The sequence below is a fragment of the Calidris pugnax genome, unplaced genomic scaffold (genome assembly GCF_001431845.1).
Source record: "Calidris pugnax isolate Ruff unplaced genomic scaffold, ASM143184v1 scaffold98, whole genome shotgun sequence".
Classification (NCBI taxonomy): domain Eukaryota; kingdom Metazoa; phylum Chordata; class Aves; order Charadriiformes; family Scolopacidae; genus Calidris; species Calidris pugnax.
In genome coordinates this window covers 331660-348585 of record NW_015090829.1, presented here as the reverse complement: position 1 = coordinate 348585, position 16926 = coordinate 331660, and the positions used below count along the sequence as shown (strand labels likewise).

The window sequence follows — 16926 nt, the reverse complement described above, 5'->3', positions numbered from 1 at the left end:
ATCGAGTTCCAACCCTCCTGCCATGGACAGGGACACCTCCCACCAGACCAGGTTGCTCAAAGCCCAATCCAGCCTCATCTTGAACACTTCCAGGGATGGGGCATCAACAACTTCTCTCAAGGTCTCAAGAGCTATTTGCTTCCCTAGAAGATGAGCTCCTCTACCAACAGCAGCCAGGTATTAACTGTTGGGTCCACCTGCAGCAGCTTTAATTTGCATTACCAGGTTTTTGCCCAAGTGACCTTGACATTATTAGGGCCGTTTCCTGCAGCAGCCACTAGCTGTCAGCAGCAGCTTGCACCCACTGCGGCACCGGGGCCAAGGAGGTTCCCCAGGAAACAAGTCCTAGCAAGATCACCTTCACTGCCAGCTCTAAAGGAAAGGGCTGATCCGGATGTTTTCCCCATGATCACCACCCGGTTTAGGAGTGATTGCCGTATGCTCACCCTGTGGAAGTTTTTCAGTCTGGGAGGAGGGCTGTCACGGAGCCTCTTCATTGCCTGGACCGGAGAATCACTAAAATAGGGAGGTTCTCCATCCACCATCTCTATCACCATGATCCCCAGCGACCAGATATCCACCTGTGGGAGCCAATGTCACATCAGTACACGCAGGTTCCTGCTTTGGTGCCTTCACAAAGACTCCAACATCCCACCCCACAAATAGTACCAAGAGAGTCGAACATTAACCCACTCAATGCCGTCGGGCTCCTTAAGCACAGCTTAACAAAGACACCTTCCCACCTGGGATGGAGCCACACCGGTGTTGCAACACTTGAAGGTCTGCAAGTAACTGCTTGTGCTGCACCTGGTTGGTTGGTAAAGGCAACTCATGGGGCTGCTGCCACCAGCCCCTCATCCCAGAGCTCACGTCTGTGCCTCCCCCCCAGCCCCCTCCATGGCACTGAGGGATTTACTGATCCCCACCGTGTCACAGGCTGCTCCAGGCCCACATCTGCCCACACGACAGCGGGGACCAGCCTGTCCCAAGCTTCAGGTGTGAGAATAGAGCAATTTTACACCTCGTTCCCAGAAGCGGAACAACCTGTTTTTCTACTGTTTTAGGAAATATTGTTATCATCACAACCAAACCTGTAGTCATAGTTGTATTTATATTTTAAGCAGACTCTAGAGGCTCTTCCTAGCAAAAACAATAGTTATTTTCCTGTGACACTTCAGAACGTTATTTGCCACCTCTCCTGATCTCCAGGACATGGTCCCTTACCTCGGTAGCGTACGGTATCCTCGCAATAACTTCTGGAGCCATCCAGTAGGGAGTACCCACCAGGGACTTTCTCTTGGGTACATCTTTACTGATCTGAGCACAGAAGCCAAAATCTGAGAGTTTGACCTGCACAAAGAGAAGAGAAGCCAACCTTAAAAATGATTTTTAAGCAACATGGAGGGAAACACCGAAGATGACAGAAGGAGTAAGAAGAGGAGGTACAAACAAGGGGTTGTGAACAGGAAAGAAATAAGGAGACAGACAAAGGGAGAGCAGCAGAGACAGAAAACAATTTGTCTGAGGAAACACACCCTTCCATCCAGCGTCAGAAGAATGGAGTCGCTCTTGATGTCTCGGTGAATGACCCCCTGAGAGTGAAGATACGACAGAGCCTGCAGCACCGATTCACACACCGTGGCAATTTGCTCTTCGTTTAACCTGAAATTAAAGCCAGGGGAGTTAAACTGCTTTGTACCAGGCAGGGGACAGGGCTCCTGCCTGGGGCCTCTCGCAGGGCACAGCACAATTCTGAACTTGAATTGCAGAGACACATTTTGGTTCTCCACGACCATTTCACTGTTCTTCTATGAGTGTCTTTTACCGCTGAAAACATTTGTCTCAATGGTCAGCAATTTGAAGTTTTCCTAAGTCTAATACAGAGAAATTGCTTTTTACATCTTGTGCCTAAATTCATTCTGCAAGATGCTGTTTCAAGCAGTTCTGAGAGACAAGTTCTTCATGCCAAGGTGCCACAGCAACTGTTGAGACAGCTTTTTTTTAAGCAAACACGGTAAAGCTATTGTTCACAAGGCATAATTGTGCACCTTTATCCAGAAAGTATCGAGACATGTAATTTGATAGGGAACTTAGGGATCCTTAGCAGGTTTTGTGCAGCCACAACACTTTGGATACTCTTGCACCTCATCAAAGGCATCACAGGTTACAGGCAGGGAAGTCATTTTACCACTCAGTCTGGGAGCACACTGAGGATGGGCACCAAGAACCTTGTCTTCAGCAGCTCTTTCTGTTTGGAATACCAACACCAGAACTTTCATGATCAAGTATCAGTGAAAATGGTAAATTAAAATTTTCTCCTGTAACTGGGGCCAGTGACAGTGTTCTCTGCACGTTCACTGAGCAATACTACAAGTTCAGTATTTCAAAGAACAGCTGAAGTTCCCGATTTGAGCACTTCTGATTCTCAGCCTGTCTCTGGCGGTTGTTTCAAACACCTCTCGGTTGAGGGCACAGAAATGATACCTCCTCAAATCCAGGTGTGCAAGTAAGCCTGAGGAGACGAGAGCTCTCAGAAGGCAGGACGCTGCAGAGCCCACCACAACCTTCTCGATACCCAAGAGCAATTTCTATGTATCCATGAAGGAGGTCGAACCATCACCTGAGAAATTTGTACCTCCACCAACTCCTTTGGTGTTCCATGTCTCACTCTACCAAACCCACCACCTGAGCAGGACACCCTGTGCTGTGGCCTCCTGAAGGATACCCAAAGGACAGCAGGGAACTACTTTTGCCGCTGATTTAACCTCTAACCAGAGAGTGACTTCCCCAAAACAGAACTGAACCTATTCAGAAACAGCACTTTTCACTTCACAGCGCGTGAGCTGGAAGAAAAGCTGAGACCCCTCTGAGCTCTGTGCTTCTAGAAGGTACCAAGAGCTGCACTTCCAGCTGGTCACGTACGAAATCTGGTTTCAGCCGAGTGACTGCGTGGTGTAAAACAGATTCCTGGAGGATTAGCTCACTCCTGGAGATGCAAATCAGTTATCACCTTCAGCAAATGTTTAGTGAGTGGAATGAGGGAATTTTCCTCCCTGTGAAGAGCCGATAAGGGCTCACAGCTCACTTCTGGTGTTATGGTTATAACACAGCCTGTTTTCACTGTGTAGAAAAACAAGCGTTCGGTAAAAGGTTCAAAGGAAGGCGTCATAAAATAACTCAAGCCCAGGCTGAGGCCCCACAGTGGAATTCAGTCTCACTGATGGATGTACACAGACCTTCCATAAACCTCTTCAGAATAGCTATTTTTTATCAGTCATTCCACTGGTTCTAATACCAGCTGAGAGCTCCAAGAGCTGCACTGGCTCTGCAGCGCCGTAACTCAGCACTCAGAGACCAAATGTTCTTTTTTCCTGTCGGGGAGCAGGGACATGATTTACAGTGGGACCTGGGTTCCCAGACCCCGAGGTGCGTCCCCTGAACTCGGCGCTGGAGGCCTGGCCACCGAATTGTCTCCAAACCACTCCTCGCAGGTGGGGCTGGGGAGGCTACAAAGGACAAGGTGCTTTTTTATGCCTCCCAAGCACATCACAGATGCAAATCCAAAACAGAGAATCCAACAGAGCGAGACGTGTGCCTTAGATCCACCACGGGCTCGGTCAGGGCTAGTCAAAGCACGTAAGCGAATTAAAGGCACACTATGATTAAAAAAAGTAAATACAATTAGCGTTAGCAATACTACCTAATTGTAATCCAATTAAGATTCTGAATCTTCAAAAAAAGGAAAGCTCATCCTCCAGACTTTCTCGGTCAGACTTTTCACTGGTGTTCCCTGCACCAGTTCCCAGCCCCGTGGGGCCGCTGGGAAGCGGGAGGAGGGTGCTCCAGGGTCACGGCTCAGACACCACCATCACCAGGACACCGGGTGAGTGGGACTCTGGAGGCCGTTTGAGAACAACTCCTTTGCCCTACAGGAATGCTTTGGTCATTAATTAACATGAAGTGGTGTGGATAAGAAAACAAATTTAGGAGAGTGTCCAGCAGTTGCTATCTTTAGGCGATGAAATTTGGGAAAGAGGCCAGATCTCAAGGCTCTGCTGCACTTCTCCAGAGGCATTACCCACAAATTCAACCTCACTAAGGTTGTACCACTGAAAACTATTTCTGTGTGCTCTTTAATACTCATTCAATGAGCGTCCTGGCCAGAACACAACAGATATAGTAAACAATACTTTCCATGAGTACTTTGTTTCACAGGGAAGGTCATCAAGTAGATGAATAGCAGGTATCTAAAGGGATCAGTACTGTAAATGAGGTCTCTTCTACACCAGAAGTATTAGCACATACTTCAAATGGATGACAGCTTGAAGCGTAATAGTTTCAGGGCACTGCAATCACAAGATCTCCGAGGGAAACTGTTCTTCCCAGAATCTCCCCTCTGCTGCTCTCACCTCTCGGGTGGGAACACGAGCACTCATGTTGTGGATTTTGCTTCGTACCTGATCTGAGACACGATGTCTGTGAGGGCTCCCCCCTGCAGGAACTCCATCAGCACCCAGAGCTCCTCTCCCACGAGATAGCTCTTGTACATCTCCACTACGTTGACATGTTGATAGTCCCTCATTATCACCACCTGTAAAAACACAGTGGACAATTGACCACCACAAAATCACTACCTAAACTTATCTTATCCTACAAAGCAAACGTGCACAACCCTGTGAGCACCACGCAGCAGCCTCCATCCCCCAGTCTTGGTACTGGAATAATTCTATTCAAAGTAAGATGTTTCCTGCCCTTCCTTTCTTTTTGCCACACCGACTGTCAGAGTTACTGAGCGACATGGTTTAGTGGTGGGATTTGGCAGTGTTAGGTTGACTCGAGGATCTAACATGGTTTAGTGGTGGGATTTGGCAGTGTTGGGTTGATGGTGGGACTCGAGGATCTGGAAGGTCCCTTCCAACCCAGGCAATTCTGAGAATCTATGGCTTTACGGTGGCAGCAGAACCCCATCTCTCATGAGTTTCACTCACCTCATTAAACAGGAGCTCCCGGCGCTGCTGCTTTCTCAGGTCCATCATTTTCACCGCCACCTGCCTCCCCGAGTGCTTCTCTCGAGCGATACAGACGATCCCCGTGGACCCTTCCCCAATCTTTATGTAGTTCTCCAGCAACGTCCGGGGATCCCCCTGGTCCACCACCATCCTAAGGGCAGCTTTGAACTGCTCGTGGGTGACAACCACCGGGTCCTCGTTGGCCAACTGCCCCTTGGCAGATGAGTCCTGGGGAAGGTGGAGGTTGCTAGAACTCGTCTGGGTCTGCCGGTTCCTGGGAGACCCCGCCGGCGACGGCCTGCCCTGCGGCAGCGTGACTGCCTTCTCCACCGTTGGGGATTTCTGGGGGGTCCCAGCTTCAGAGACCATCCTGGGGAAGTCGGAGACGGGCTGATCCGGTGGAAGAGACTGGGCTTTGGCTGCGGGGCTGCGCGGTGAACCCCACTGCTGGGGCCTGAAGAAAGCATTAGGCTGGGAGAGGAACAAATATAAAAGTGGAAGAAAGAAGAAGCACTGGTTAGAGTAACAGGAGAAATGAAGCCTCCTCAGGTATCCGTTGGGTGTTAAACTGCTCTGGTTTAGTACGTTTTGGGGCAGAGTCAAGAGCTGGAGGTTCTTGTCTCTGGGGCTGCACAACGAGGGGAAGCCACACGGATGCAGATTTTCAAGCATGAGCTACAGGATGGGTGCTGCGCTTTAAGTACCACCAGCCCTCTTAAAAAGGAACCTTTAAAAGCACATGCTTTAAAAAAAAAAAAAAGCAAACAATAAACAACAAAAAAAAACCACACCAAAAACAAAACCCACAGAAAAAAAAGCAGCTGCTAAAAGCATTCCAGCCTTGCCACCAAAACTCAGGGGCAACCTGTGTTGCAGAGAATTTTAAAATCCTTTATCCCTCTGCGCCTCTGATCTTCCTATATATAAAAGGAAAGAGGATTCATGCCAAAGCTGTAAATCACTTTGATGTCTTGGCCTAATTCCCTTTGGGTAATTACGCTCTGCCTACTGAAAACTCTCTCTCTGCACTTTCCACTGGTACCTGCAGAGATTCCTGTCCATCAGACACAGACCTTTGGGAAAAGCACCCTGACCCAGGACAGCCGTGGGAGGCCAGCGTGACACCAAGTGACACAGAACCTTACTGCCCAAAACCGACCCAGGATGAGTTTGGATCAGCAGTTCTCCTTCCTGGAGCATTCGAGGGCTTTCTGAGACCTCCCACTTGGGAACCAAACAGGCCCAACCCTGGTTTATGGGATGCAGTGGGATCTCAGCCCGGGGTAACGTGGCTTCAGGATACACATTCCCACGTGGTGCTACGCGCGGGGCTGCCCAGAAGGATAAATCTCAGAGTGCTAATACTCACCCTGGAAATGTTGACTAATTAAAATTCACCAACAGGTTAGGTATAAAATACATTACAGACTTAGTTACATGTAAAATAGCAGTGGATCTGACAAAGCAGCAACTTCAGAAAGAGCAAGCCAATCATTTATATTATAGGGTGAAATAAAAACTTCAAAGCAACAAGCTGCTTCTCTCTCTCAGTTCAGACAGATTATTAATAAAGTTAATAATACGGGTATGGGAACCAAAAGCTGCCAATAAAAAAAAATAAAATTTAAAAGAGCCCTCATTTTCTCTGTCTCAGACAGAAAATAATGGTCGAGAATTTAATTGTATGCACTTCGGTTTTTTAATCAAGGATTTTTGTCAACAGTAAAATCTGCATAAGTTGAGCAGACACCCAGCTCGTTTTCAGGCAGGGGAGGCCCCGGGAGGTGACTGAGCAGCACCGGGGGCAGAGCTGGAGCCCAGGCTGCCCGGCAGGAGAACTTCCTCCCCGTGGCCCAGCTCCAGCCCTGGCTCCTGCACAGACACGCTCGCGGACACCAGCTATGCATTTCCCAACTCCTGGTTTGTCTCAGCAGAATATAAAAAAAAAAAAAAAAAAAAAAAAGGTTTTATATAACCTAGAGCATGCAAAAGGGCACAGAACACACATACAAGCTGACACACGTCTGTCTAACCACACGTAAGAGTTATTTCCTGCTCCTGGAATTTGACAGCCCCTGTATTTTTGGTCTCTGGACGTTCTGAGATGTCGCTGGTTCTCCCATTGGGACACAATGCGTAAGAGTTATTTCCTGCTCCTGGAATTTGGCAGCCCCTGTATTTTCGGTCTCTGGACATTCTGAGATGCTGCTGGTTCTCCCATTGGGACATAATGCGGCTGGACGGCCGCACCCAAAGGGTTGTGGTCAATGGCTCAATGTCCAATTGGTGGCCAGTGACAAGTGGTGTTCCTCAGGGGTCCATACTGGGACCAGTGCTGTTCAACATCTTTGTTGGAGACATGGACAGTGGGATGGAGGGCACCCTCAGCAAGTTTGCTGATGACACCAAACTTGGTGGTGCAGTCAACATGCTGGAGGGAAGGGATGCCATCCAGAGGAACCTGGACAGGCTTGAGAGGTGGGCTCATGCAAATCGCATGAAGTTTAACCAAGCCAAGTGCAGGGTCCTGCACCTGGGACGTGGCAACCCCAGGCACAGGTTGGGCAGAAAACGGCTAGAAAGCAGCCTTGAGAAGGACTTGGGGGTATTGGTGGATGAGAAGCTCAACATGAGCCAGCAGTGTGCACTGGCAGCCCAGAAAGCCAACCCCATCCTGGGCTGCATCAAGAGAAGCGTGGCCAGCAGGGACAGGGAGGTGATTCTGCCCCTCTGCTCTGTGCTCGTGAGACCCCACCTGGAGCTCTGTGTCCAGCTCTGGAGTCCTCGGCACAGGAAGGACATGGATCTGCTGGAACAGGTCCAGCGGAGGGCCATGAAGATGATCAGAGGGATGGAGCACCTCTGCTGTGAGGACAAGCTGAGAGAGCTGGGGTTGTTCAGCCTGGAGGAGAGAAGGCTCTGGGGAGACCTTAGAGCAGCCTCCCAATATCTGAAGGGAGCTACAGGAGAGCTGGGGAGGGACTCTTTGTCAGGAAGTGCAGTGACAGGACAAGGGGTAACGGTTTTAAACTGGAAGAGGGGAGATTTAGATTGGATACCAGAAAGAAATTCTTTACAGTGAGGGTGGTGAAACACTGGAACAGTTTGCCAAGGGAGGTCATGGATGCCCCATCCCTGGAGGGGTTCAAGGCCAGGCTGGAGGGGGCTTTAATGGGGCTCAACCAGGTTGAGCCCCACCACCAGGTTGAGCAACCTGGTCTGGTGAGAGGCACCCCTGCCCAGGTCCTTTCCAACCCAAACCATTCTATCATTCTACGAAAAGTAAAGAGCACTCAACCTCCCCACGGTGACTATCGGCAGCCAGTCAAGGCACCCACCTCCCCACTGTCAGCCAGTTGTATCCCCTTCCCATTCCACCGGCAGTTGTGCACTCACTGCACGTCACCATCACACACCATCATCTCCGTCTGCGCGGGAGACGAAGGTTTTAATCCCTGGAGGCTGCTAAGAACAGCAGAGAGAAACAACCGCCAGTGTTGGGAACCAGAGCTCTTCTCCCAGTTTACCCAGCAGCGAGTCACTCATCCCGGACTGGTCCCGGGGGAGACGTTGCCCTGAGCTGTGCCCTCCCCACCAAGCCCCGACAGTCCTGTCCCCGACTGGCAGCGCCGCGGGGGCCGATGCTCCATTGCAGCAGCCCTGGCAGAATCAGCCCCAACCAATGAGGTGCTTCTATTTTGCAGAGGCAAAAAGATACATTACTAATGTAAATTACGGCAATTTCCCAAATGGCAAAAGCACATTTGTGCCAGTGTAACGGCATTTCTGTTGTGCCTTTACTACTACAGAAGGGCAAAAATGAGTAAGTCCCCTCCCTCCCTCCCATCCTACGCCCCCGCAATCACAGCTCCGCTAACGAGCCGTTCTCCGGCAGACCTGGCTGCCATCCCGAGCCGTGCCCAGCACCGATCTCCGTGAGGCTGAGGCAGACTCCTCGTCTCCCCTGTCCAGGACCGTGTGGATTCCAGCATCAACCACAACAGTAACAGATGGCTGCATGATGTTTGCACTTCCATCTGTCCAGCTGCACGAGGGACCTCTGCAGCCGCCAAGTCAAGGTTGAACTGGCTCCCCAACACCCAATAACCATTACCTTCATCTGGAGGGAAGGGCCTGACTTGTTCGAGCCGCTGGAGGAAGGGAACACGCTGCGGAGCAGCCGCCTCTTCAAGCTGTTCTCCCTGGATTTGGCACTGGGGCTGCCCTCCCCGGCTGGCCTGGGGTTTGCTGGTCGGAGGGGACAGGGCTGAGGCCAACACTCTTCCGAGCCCTTTCTCCCCATCTTCTCGCTCTCCCCCGGCACGTGCGTCAGGGCAGGGACGCGCTGGAGGCAGCTCCCGTCGGCGCCCTGGAACTCCGACGGCCCCAGGGACTGAGCTTTCATCACCAAACCGTTGGGGTGGGACTGTCCTTCCAGACGGGGTTTGTAATCCGGCCACATCGTCTGCCGCCGCGTCACCTTGGTCCCACCATTGCAATTGAGGTAGTTTCCGTACCGGTCGGCCCAGTCAGCCTCGGGGCTCTGGAGGTACATGTCCGGGGGTCTGTCCTCCCCCAGGAGCCCCAGGGACTGCGCTCTCCTCCTGCTGGTGGGGCTCCTTCCCCTCAGGGTGTTCGAGCTGATGGCAGAAAGCTTCTGGATGTCGTTGAGCAGCCCGGAGATATAGCCTTCCACTTCCACCGTGCTGCCCCTCACCACCGTCTGGGAAACACCAGGAAGGGGGGAAAAAAAGTTAAGAGTTGGAAATATTAAGGCTCAGTTTATCCTGACAAAGGTTGGATTTTGGCTGTCGAGCCAAGGAGTACTCAGGGAATTTAGGAAAAGAGAGAAATGTTTCTTTCTGCCTTTTTACATCGTCCTTTACTGAAGGAAAAAGCCCAAGGAATCCTTGGGTTCCGTCCTTCTGTCAGGGGCAGCAGAGCTTTCAGCCAGAACAGGGAATTCTGCTGCTGCACTCACATCCTGAAGGACATTATGGCAAAACCAGGATGGTTTTGGCACTCGGGACTCGCTTGTGCTGAAATTGTGCTACACTCCATCACTAACTGAGCCCCAGCAAGACCTCCCAGAAGTTACAGCAGGCCCTAAACTCCATCTGCAAGAACCACCCTGCTGTTCCGATACGGGGTTCACCTCTCCCCTGTACCGCTCCCCGTCCTGTCGCAATCGCCCTCCCTTAGTCTGATCCTCTACAGTTTTTGCTAATGCATCTTAATCCTGCCCAGTGAAGACCACACTGTTCCAACACCGCATCCCTCCTCGGTTCTGCCAAGCCATTATAATTAAAAATGATGAACAAAGGGTCACAACAGCTCACAACTGCCCCGTAAGCAAACGGTGAAGAACGAGGCTTCCATCCAAAGACGCAACAGCACCATGCAAGTAAGACATCTGAAGCTGTCGGTATATTTTGTAGTGCTCTGCCTTGTTTATTCTGGAACTGAAAAGCTTACAGTAGCTTTTTTAATGCTGGGAAACAAAATGTTTCATTTCTTCACAGAAATTCACAGCACAGGATCACTCCTACACTTTCATGAATCTGTGCCCGAGGAAAATCCTTCCCTGGAGTGGTGGCAATCTCCTGTTTGCTAACTGAACTCCAGGGATCTTCTAAAGATGCTGAATTAATTACACCGAGCCTAATATTTAGCTGGTGCAAAACAGCAGCTCCAGTAATTCCCACAGAATGCCCCCCCAGTGCACAAAACGAGCACCCAGTTTGCTCAGCGTCTGAGAATGAGAGTCAGAACTGGAAGGTTTTGCCAAAAAAGGTGAAGAAAGGACCATCTGGGTCAGGCCCTTCACCAGCTTCATTGCCCTCCTCTGCAGAGGGAGTCTCTGTCCACTCTATTTCATCCTTTAGAAACACCAGACGTACCAGCTTATCTCAGTAACGCACTCAACTAAGAGCACCAGTTCATAGAATCACAGAACGATTTGGGTTGGAAGAGACCTTAAAGATCATCTAGTTCCAACCCCCCTGCCCTGGGCAGGGACACCTCCCACCACACCAGGTTGCTCCAAGCCCCTTCCAACCCCTCCAGGGATGGGGCAGCCACAGCTTCTCTGGCCAACCTGGGCCAGGCTCTCACCACCCTCACACCAAACAAGTTCTTCCCACATCTCAGCTCCATCTCCCCTCTTTCAGTGTCAAACCCTTCCCCCTCCTCCTAGGGCTCCCCTCCCTGATCCACAGTCCCTCCCCAGCTTTCCTGGAGCCCCTTGAGGAACTGGAAGGGACTCTAAGGTCTACCCGGAGCCTTCTCTTCTCCAGTGCTCACCTCACCTCCCAGTTAAAAACTTACTAAAATTTGATGAAATCACTCCTTGAGAAGTTGCACTCATTAAGTCAGTCCTGTCCCCAGAGGACAGAGAAGATGGCACTCAGCTGTACTTTGCATCTGTGCTTAAGGACTGCATCAGATTAATGAAACATCCAAACTTGAGCCAAATGTATATGGAGAGTTCTTACAAAGACCATGCCTTACTCACCAAAATTTAGAAACTATAATTTTAAAAAGAAAAGCGACCTTTTACAAGCTACACATAGTACACATCGAAAAAAGGAAAAACTATGACAGTTGAACCCAGGACTGTGTGTAGAAGGGCTCAGTCTAATAGGGCCAATTAAGAGTTAAAAAAGCCCAACTTACTATTGATTGGCATCATTGAACAGGAATTAGTTCAAATGGAGTTCACCAGAAATAATCAATTCCATGATGCAGTCTAAGAGAGAATTTGCACTTGGACTTACTGGGGCAAACACCCAAGTATTTAGTTTAAGATTTTTCCTAGTTTTTAAAGACCGCTGGGTATTCTCTCCTTGTTTTCCTAAAGGTTGGCACCTCCTGTTGGCTTCTACCATCTACAGGTTTAATAACCTGTACATGGAAGTACCAACCAGTACCAGGCTCAGGACAAACTCCAATCTCTTCATGCACATCTCTGTTTTGACAGTGACGCCTCACGCTATTTTTTTGGGTGTACTTTTCCGAATACTTGAGAAAACTTGCTCAGTTTGCTCTGGGAATGCCACAGGGACACTGCAAGAGCCCGACTGAAGCCAAGACACAGCAGAGAGCCATCATTTCCCCCGACCCAAAGCCCGATACCCTGTGATTGATGGAAATTGTGTTGCTTGACATGATTTGCTCTTGATAATTCCACGCTGGCTGCCAGCTATCTCCCAGGAAGTGGCTGCAAATAGATTACTTGCTTATTTGTTCCAGTCTCTTTCTGGGAATTGAAATTATTCTGACTGATCTGCAATTCCTTGAATTTCATTAGGCCCAGCCAACCTGAAAATATGTAACTTATCTAAGAAGTCTCATTCTGTTCATGTTCTTTCCTTACTCCAGCCTGCGTTCTTACCACTTCATGCTCATGTTAATTGTGCCAGTCCACTGATCATGGGGAGCCTTTTCAACAAAGACTGAAGAATAATCATTAAACATTTAAGAATTCACAGTGTCGTCTGTTATTAACTTTATTCCACAACGAGCAGTGCACAAATTCTTCCCTTCATCCTCACTGTACTTACGATGTCTCCTCAGTGCCCTTTATGTTCTTTGAGAATAACATCTCTATTTGTGCCTTGGCCTTCCAGGTCTGTCCCTACATAAATTTCTTTCCTATTTGCCCTTTATAACTTGACCTACTTTCCACCCTTCTAAGCAATCCTCCTGCAGTTTAAGCTCATTAGAGAGCTCCTGATCTAACCAAGTTGGTCTCTTATTACACATTTTTATCTCTTCTCTGGGTTGTGGTCCTATCTCTCTCCTACTACATTCTGAACCTCAAAGCACGCTCGGGACACCATAAAACAGAAGGCAATGCCTCCTCCCTTTTGCTTTTACCTGCTCCTCCTGAGCAAGCTTTCCCTTTCTAAACCAGCATTCTCCTCCAAGACCCTGATGTGCCATTTAAGCTGCAGGTTTGATTTTGTGTTAATACTTGCGTTATTCTAAAATGTAGCCCCATTTAGTCCCCACGTTTAAAGCATCTGTACACTAAAAGCTAAATATATTCACCAGACAGACAACCGTTTGCTTTTATGTCCCTCCTGAAATCCAAGCAGTAACGTCTCTATTTTACCACTTACCTTCCAGTTTTTAGGCCCCTGTAGGGTTTAGGGATTTTTTTAACCTGGGAACAAAAACTTCCCACAAGCTAGCAAGACTTTAAACACAGTAATTCTGTCACTGTCTTTCATTCCTTTTTCCAAGGGGTCATGGAGAATCTGCCTCTCTCCACACAGCAGGTCCCCGCAGTCCCCCAGGACCACACCATCTCCAGGTGCCATTGTCACGACACCCTCCCAGCCAGCAGCCCTCCCAACTCTCCTGCCTACAAGGGCCACTAACTTGCTTCTCCCGACCAAAGGACTTGCTTTGAGGACATTCTCCTGTTTATCACATCCCACTTTCTGTTGAAGTGCTGCATTATAAACTCTTTTAGCCTAAACTCTGCTGCAGTCCTGCTCCCCATTGTCTCCTGTCCACCCGGCCACCCATGGACCACTCTCTCCTCTCCCGGCAGCTTCATCCCCAGCCAAAGTCACTCACCCACAAGAACAACAAACTCACTAAAACAGGTCTCTCCAGGAATTCTCCTCTTTGCTTCCCTGTACAACAGCCGAGCACATCCCAGCCCCGTCAGCTACACCAGGAGCCTTCACAGGTCCTTCTTGTAGTGCCAGCAGCCAGCTGGGTATCTCAACGGTGACACTACTGTCCTTGTTTCTCATGAGGTTACTCTTGCCGCAGAAAGAGACAGTGTTCTAAAAGCCCAGACCCTGCTATCCACTCAACTCCCTACACATCCCACCCTTAGCCTTATTTAATTACGTGTGGGGCAACAGAAACATTCCCCAAGGAACAGCAAAGCCCCAGGGACAGGGAAGAGCAGTCTTCCTCTCTTACCTTCATAGGCTGGAGCTGCATCCTGGTGATCCTTGAAGGGTCTACCACTGGCTTGGGGCGCCTCAGGGTGTCCAGAATGTTCTGCCATTGAGGCGGCAGGCCCACAAATTTGCCCTCCTTTGGGTCAAATGAAGTGTGGACACGGTGCTCAAAGTTCTGCGGGGCCGAGATCTCCGGGCGTTTCTTCTTCTTCTTGCGGAACATGATGCCTGAACCAGAGAAGACAACGCCGTCAGTGCTCCTGCATGTCTAGGTCTGATAAACCCAATCACTAATATCACGTATCAATTATATTAGTTAATTACATTGTATTAAGAACATTCTCCAGCGACAAGCATTTTATCAACAGAGTTGATCGTCTGCTGTTACAGCCCAGGAACCAGAGAGGAGAAGAGCACAATGGCTTGCTCAGGACCACCCAGCAGGTCGGGGGCTGAGCCAGCATTTCCAGGGACCATTTCAATGCTCTTTTAGCCCACAGACCCCCTGTTCCAGAGAAGAACCACACACCTGCTCCATCTACAGCTGATCTCCTACCACTCGGCTTCCTTTATTTCTACAAATTCATATTGCCCAATATAAATGTTTTAAATACATGTAAGAGATACCTATTTGTATTTTACAGGCTTGCACCGAGGGTGAATGGCTTTGGAGTCATTCGGCTGATTGTCCAGCCACTGAAAGTACTGCTGATTCCACTATAAACCTGGATCGAAGGGTGGTTATGAAGAGGGCTCGGGTTGTCTTCTCACTGGTTACCCCAACTAATAAATACACATTTGATTCCCAATTAAAGAAGACAGAGCTGCCCAAGGCTGATTTTGGATCTGAGTTTTTCTAGCTTAGACAGAGAGTTTGGGAGAGAGAGAGGAGGTGGTAGGTGGAAATCAAACTGTCAGCAGGTAGCTGAAGGAGCTAAAATTAAAAACTAAGATTCCTTTCCCTTGGGGGCTGAGAGAGACAGTTTGTGTGAACAGCCATCACAATTGCAACAAGCCAAAACCAGCTAACGCTTAAATATACCCAAACTGGAGAGATGTTCCAAGGCTGAAATTAGACTTTATAGCCCCCCTCAAAAAAAAAAAAAAACCCAAAAAAAAAATCCCACCACCACAATATGATGTAGATAAAAAGAAAGCCAAAAGTTTTAGACCTCTTTGAAAGTGGGAAGATATGAAAGAAAAGGAAGAACCGAAGCTCCACATGGAGTCTCAGAGGTGGGAAAACTTGACTCACTGCAACACATGGACACAACCTCTTCGCAAAAGACAGAAAGGGAAGATGGGGTGAGGGGGAAGTTACTCTTTCCATGAAGAAAGAGCTCAGAGGTAGGGAGCTTTTCTATGGAGGGCCAGGCTTTCACAGCGGAGAGTGGTGGGAGTCAGCGAGAAGATCAGCATGAATCGGAACAAGAGAGGTCATGACTGGAAAGAAGGAAAAACCTTTTTGTGGCCAGGATTGGAGCAGGTTGCCCAGAGAGGCTGCCCAGTCTCCATCCTCAGAGATTTTCAAGAGTGAGTTTGCTCTTGAAGACAAAGCCCCGAGCAGCCTGGTCTGACCCTCAGAGCAGACCCCGCTTAGAGCAGGGGGTTGGACAACAGATCTCGAGGGCCCTTCTCCCCCAAGTTGCTCTATGATTTATTGACTGGTTTGGTGGCTTTAAAGTTAGAAGTATTCCAAGTCACATTTTCCTGTTTGCTGTTGGAGGAATGTGTTTAATGGGCAGGTCACTGTTGTGTGGAGGCAATGGAACTGGTGTGCTCCAGAGCCCATCATCTCCTCTCCAAGATGCTTCCTCTCAATGCAGAGGATGAACAGCACAATGAGAGCCCTAAGAGAGATGAGACAAAACAGAGACCCAGTGGCAAAATATTTTAGGTCGTTCAATCTTAAAGCTCTCTAGCTCAGGAAAAAACTGTACAGGTTTCTCTAAAGCAATTGATATCCACCAGTGGAAAAAAAATAAAATTATATGCTCTTTCCTTCCCACTGAAAACTTTAATATCAGCATTTGCCTCTCACTGATACTGCTTAAAGCCATGAAGGCCACCTCTACCTTGACATCAGGTAGAGGAATTTTGCCACCTAATCTTCAACCTCATAGTGGCCACACGTCCCCTGCACAGGACCTCAGCTTCCAACTACTTGTGCTGAACGAACATTTACAAGGGTCAGAGACACAGATCACACACCAAGATAACACACTTCTAGAGGACACTGATCTCAAAAACCAGCACACCTCATGCTTCTTCCCCACAGTGACATTTATGTCAAACATCTTCAAGGTTGTTCCACTTAGAACTTGTTTAGGGAGCAAAGTGATCCAGGTCAACAACAACTTTGGTCCCTAGTGCCAGACTGAGACCCTGAAAAAACAGACACACTTGCTCAAAATCTGGTTACCATGATCCTGTAGCCACTGGGACGGGAAGTGTTTGTATTTCTGTCGCAGAAGGACTTTTACACCATCTAAACCCCCGACCGTGCCATCCATCCTTGATGAAATAGAGACCTCACACGCTGCCAGCGCCCATCGCAATACTGTCCACGTCCAGAAACAACCTTACCTTTGAGAGAGAAATCAAAAGGCTGGGCAACTGCAAACACACTTACAGAAGAGGCTGGAAGCAACTGCCCTGCCTGGAAGAGCAGCCAGAATAATCCTTTGCTTAGAAAGTGTTCCAATGAAAACCCAAATACATCTTAATGGAGAGTGTCTGTGCTCCAGGTCTGCTCAAACACTTAATGGAGAGTGTCTGTGCTCCAGGTCTGCATCGCAACTGCTCAAACATGGTGATTCATCACTGAGGCCCCTCAGGGGCTGCCTATTAACCACGTATTAACCAATAATCAACACTAAAGTCACAGGGCAAGTCTTTAAGGGAGAAAAAAAAAAGGTGCAGACAATGCTGGAAAGATATTCTAATAGCTCCTGGTGTTAGTGCTACTCAAACCAACAGCTGGTGCTACTGAG

General features: G+C 49.0%; 1 protein-coding gene across 3 annotated transcripts in view; it reads right to left on the bottom strand.

The window, feature by feature from the left end:
- Positions 1-16926, bottom strand: part of PAK6 (p21 protein (Cdc42/Rac)-activated kinase 6) — a 40645-nt gene that overhangs the window by 3409 nt on the left and 20310 nt on the right. For all 3 annotated transcript variants that reach the window (XM_014940721.1, XM_014940722.1, XM_014940723.1), the window contains exons 5-11: positions 13953-14161; positions 9124-9732; positions 4989-5480; positions 4458-4591; positions 1536-1662; positions 1225-1350; positions 447-581 (exon numbers count right to left, since the gene is read on the bottom strand). In XM_014940721.1, coding sequence (XP_014796207.1) covers positions 447-581; positions 1225-1350; positions 1536-1662; positions 4458-4591; positions 4989-5480; positions 9124-9732; positions 13953-14156 — 1827 coding nt within the window. In that variant the 5' untranslated portion in view covers positions 14157-14161. The remainder of the gene's footprint in view (positions 1-446; positions 582-1224; positions 1351-1535; positions 1663-4457; positions 4592-4988; positions 5481-9123; positions 9733-13952; positions 14162-16926) is intronic.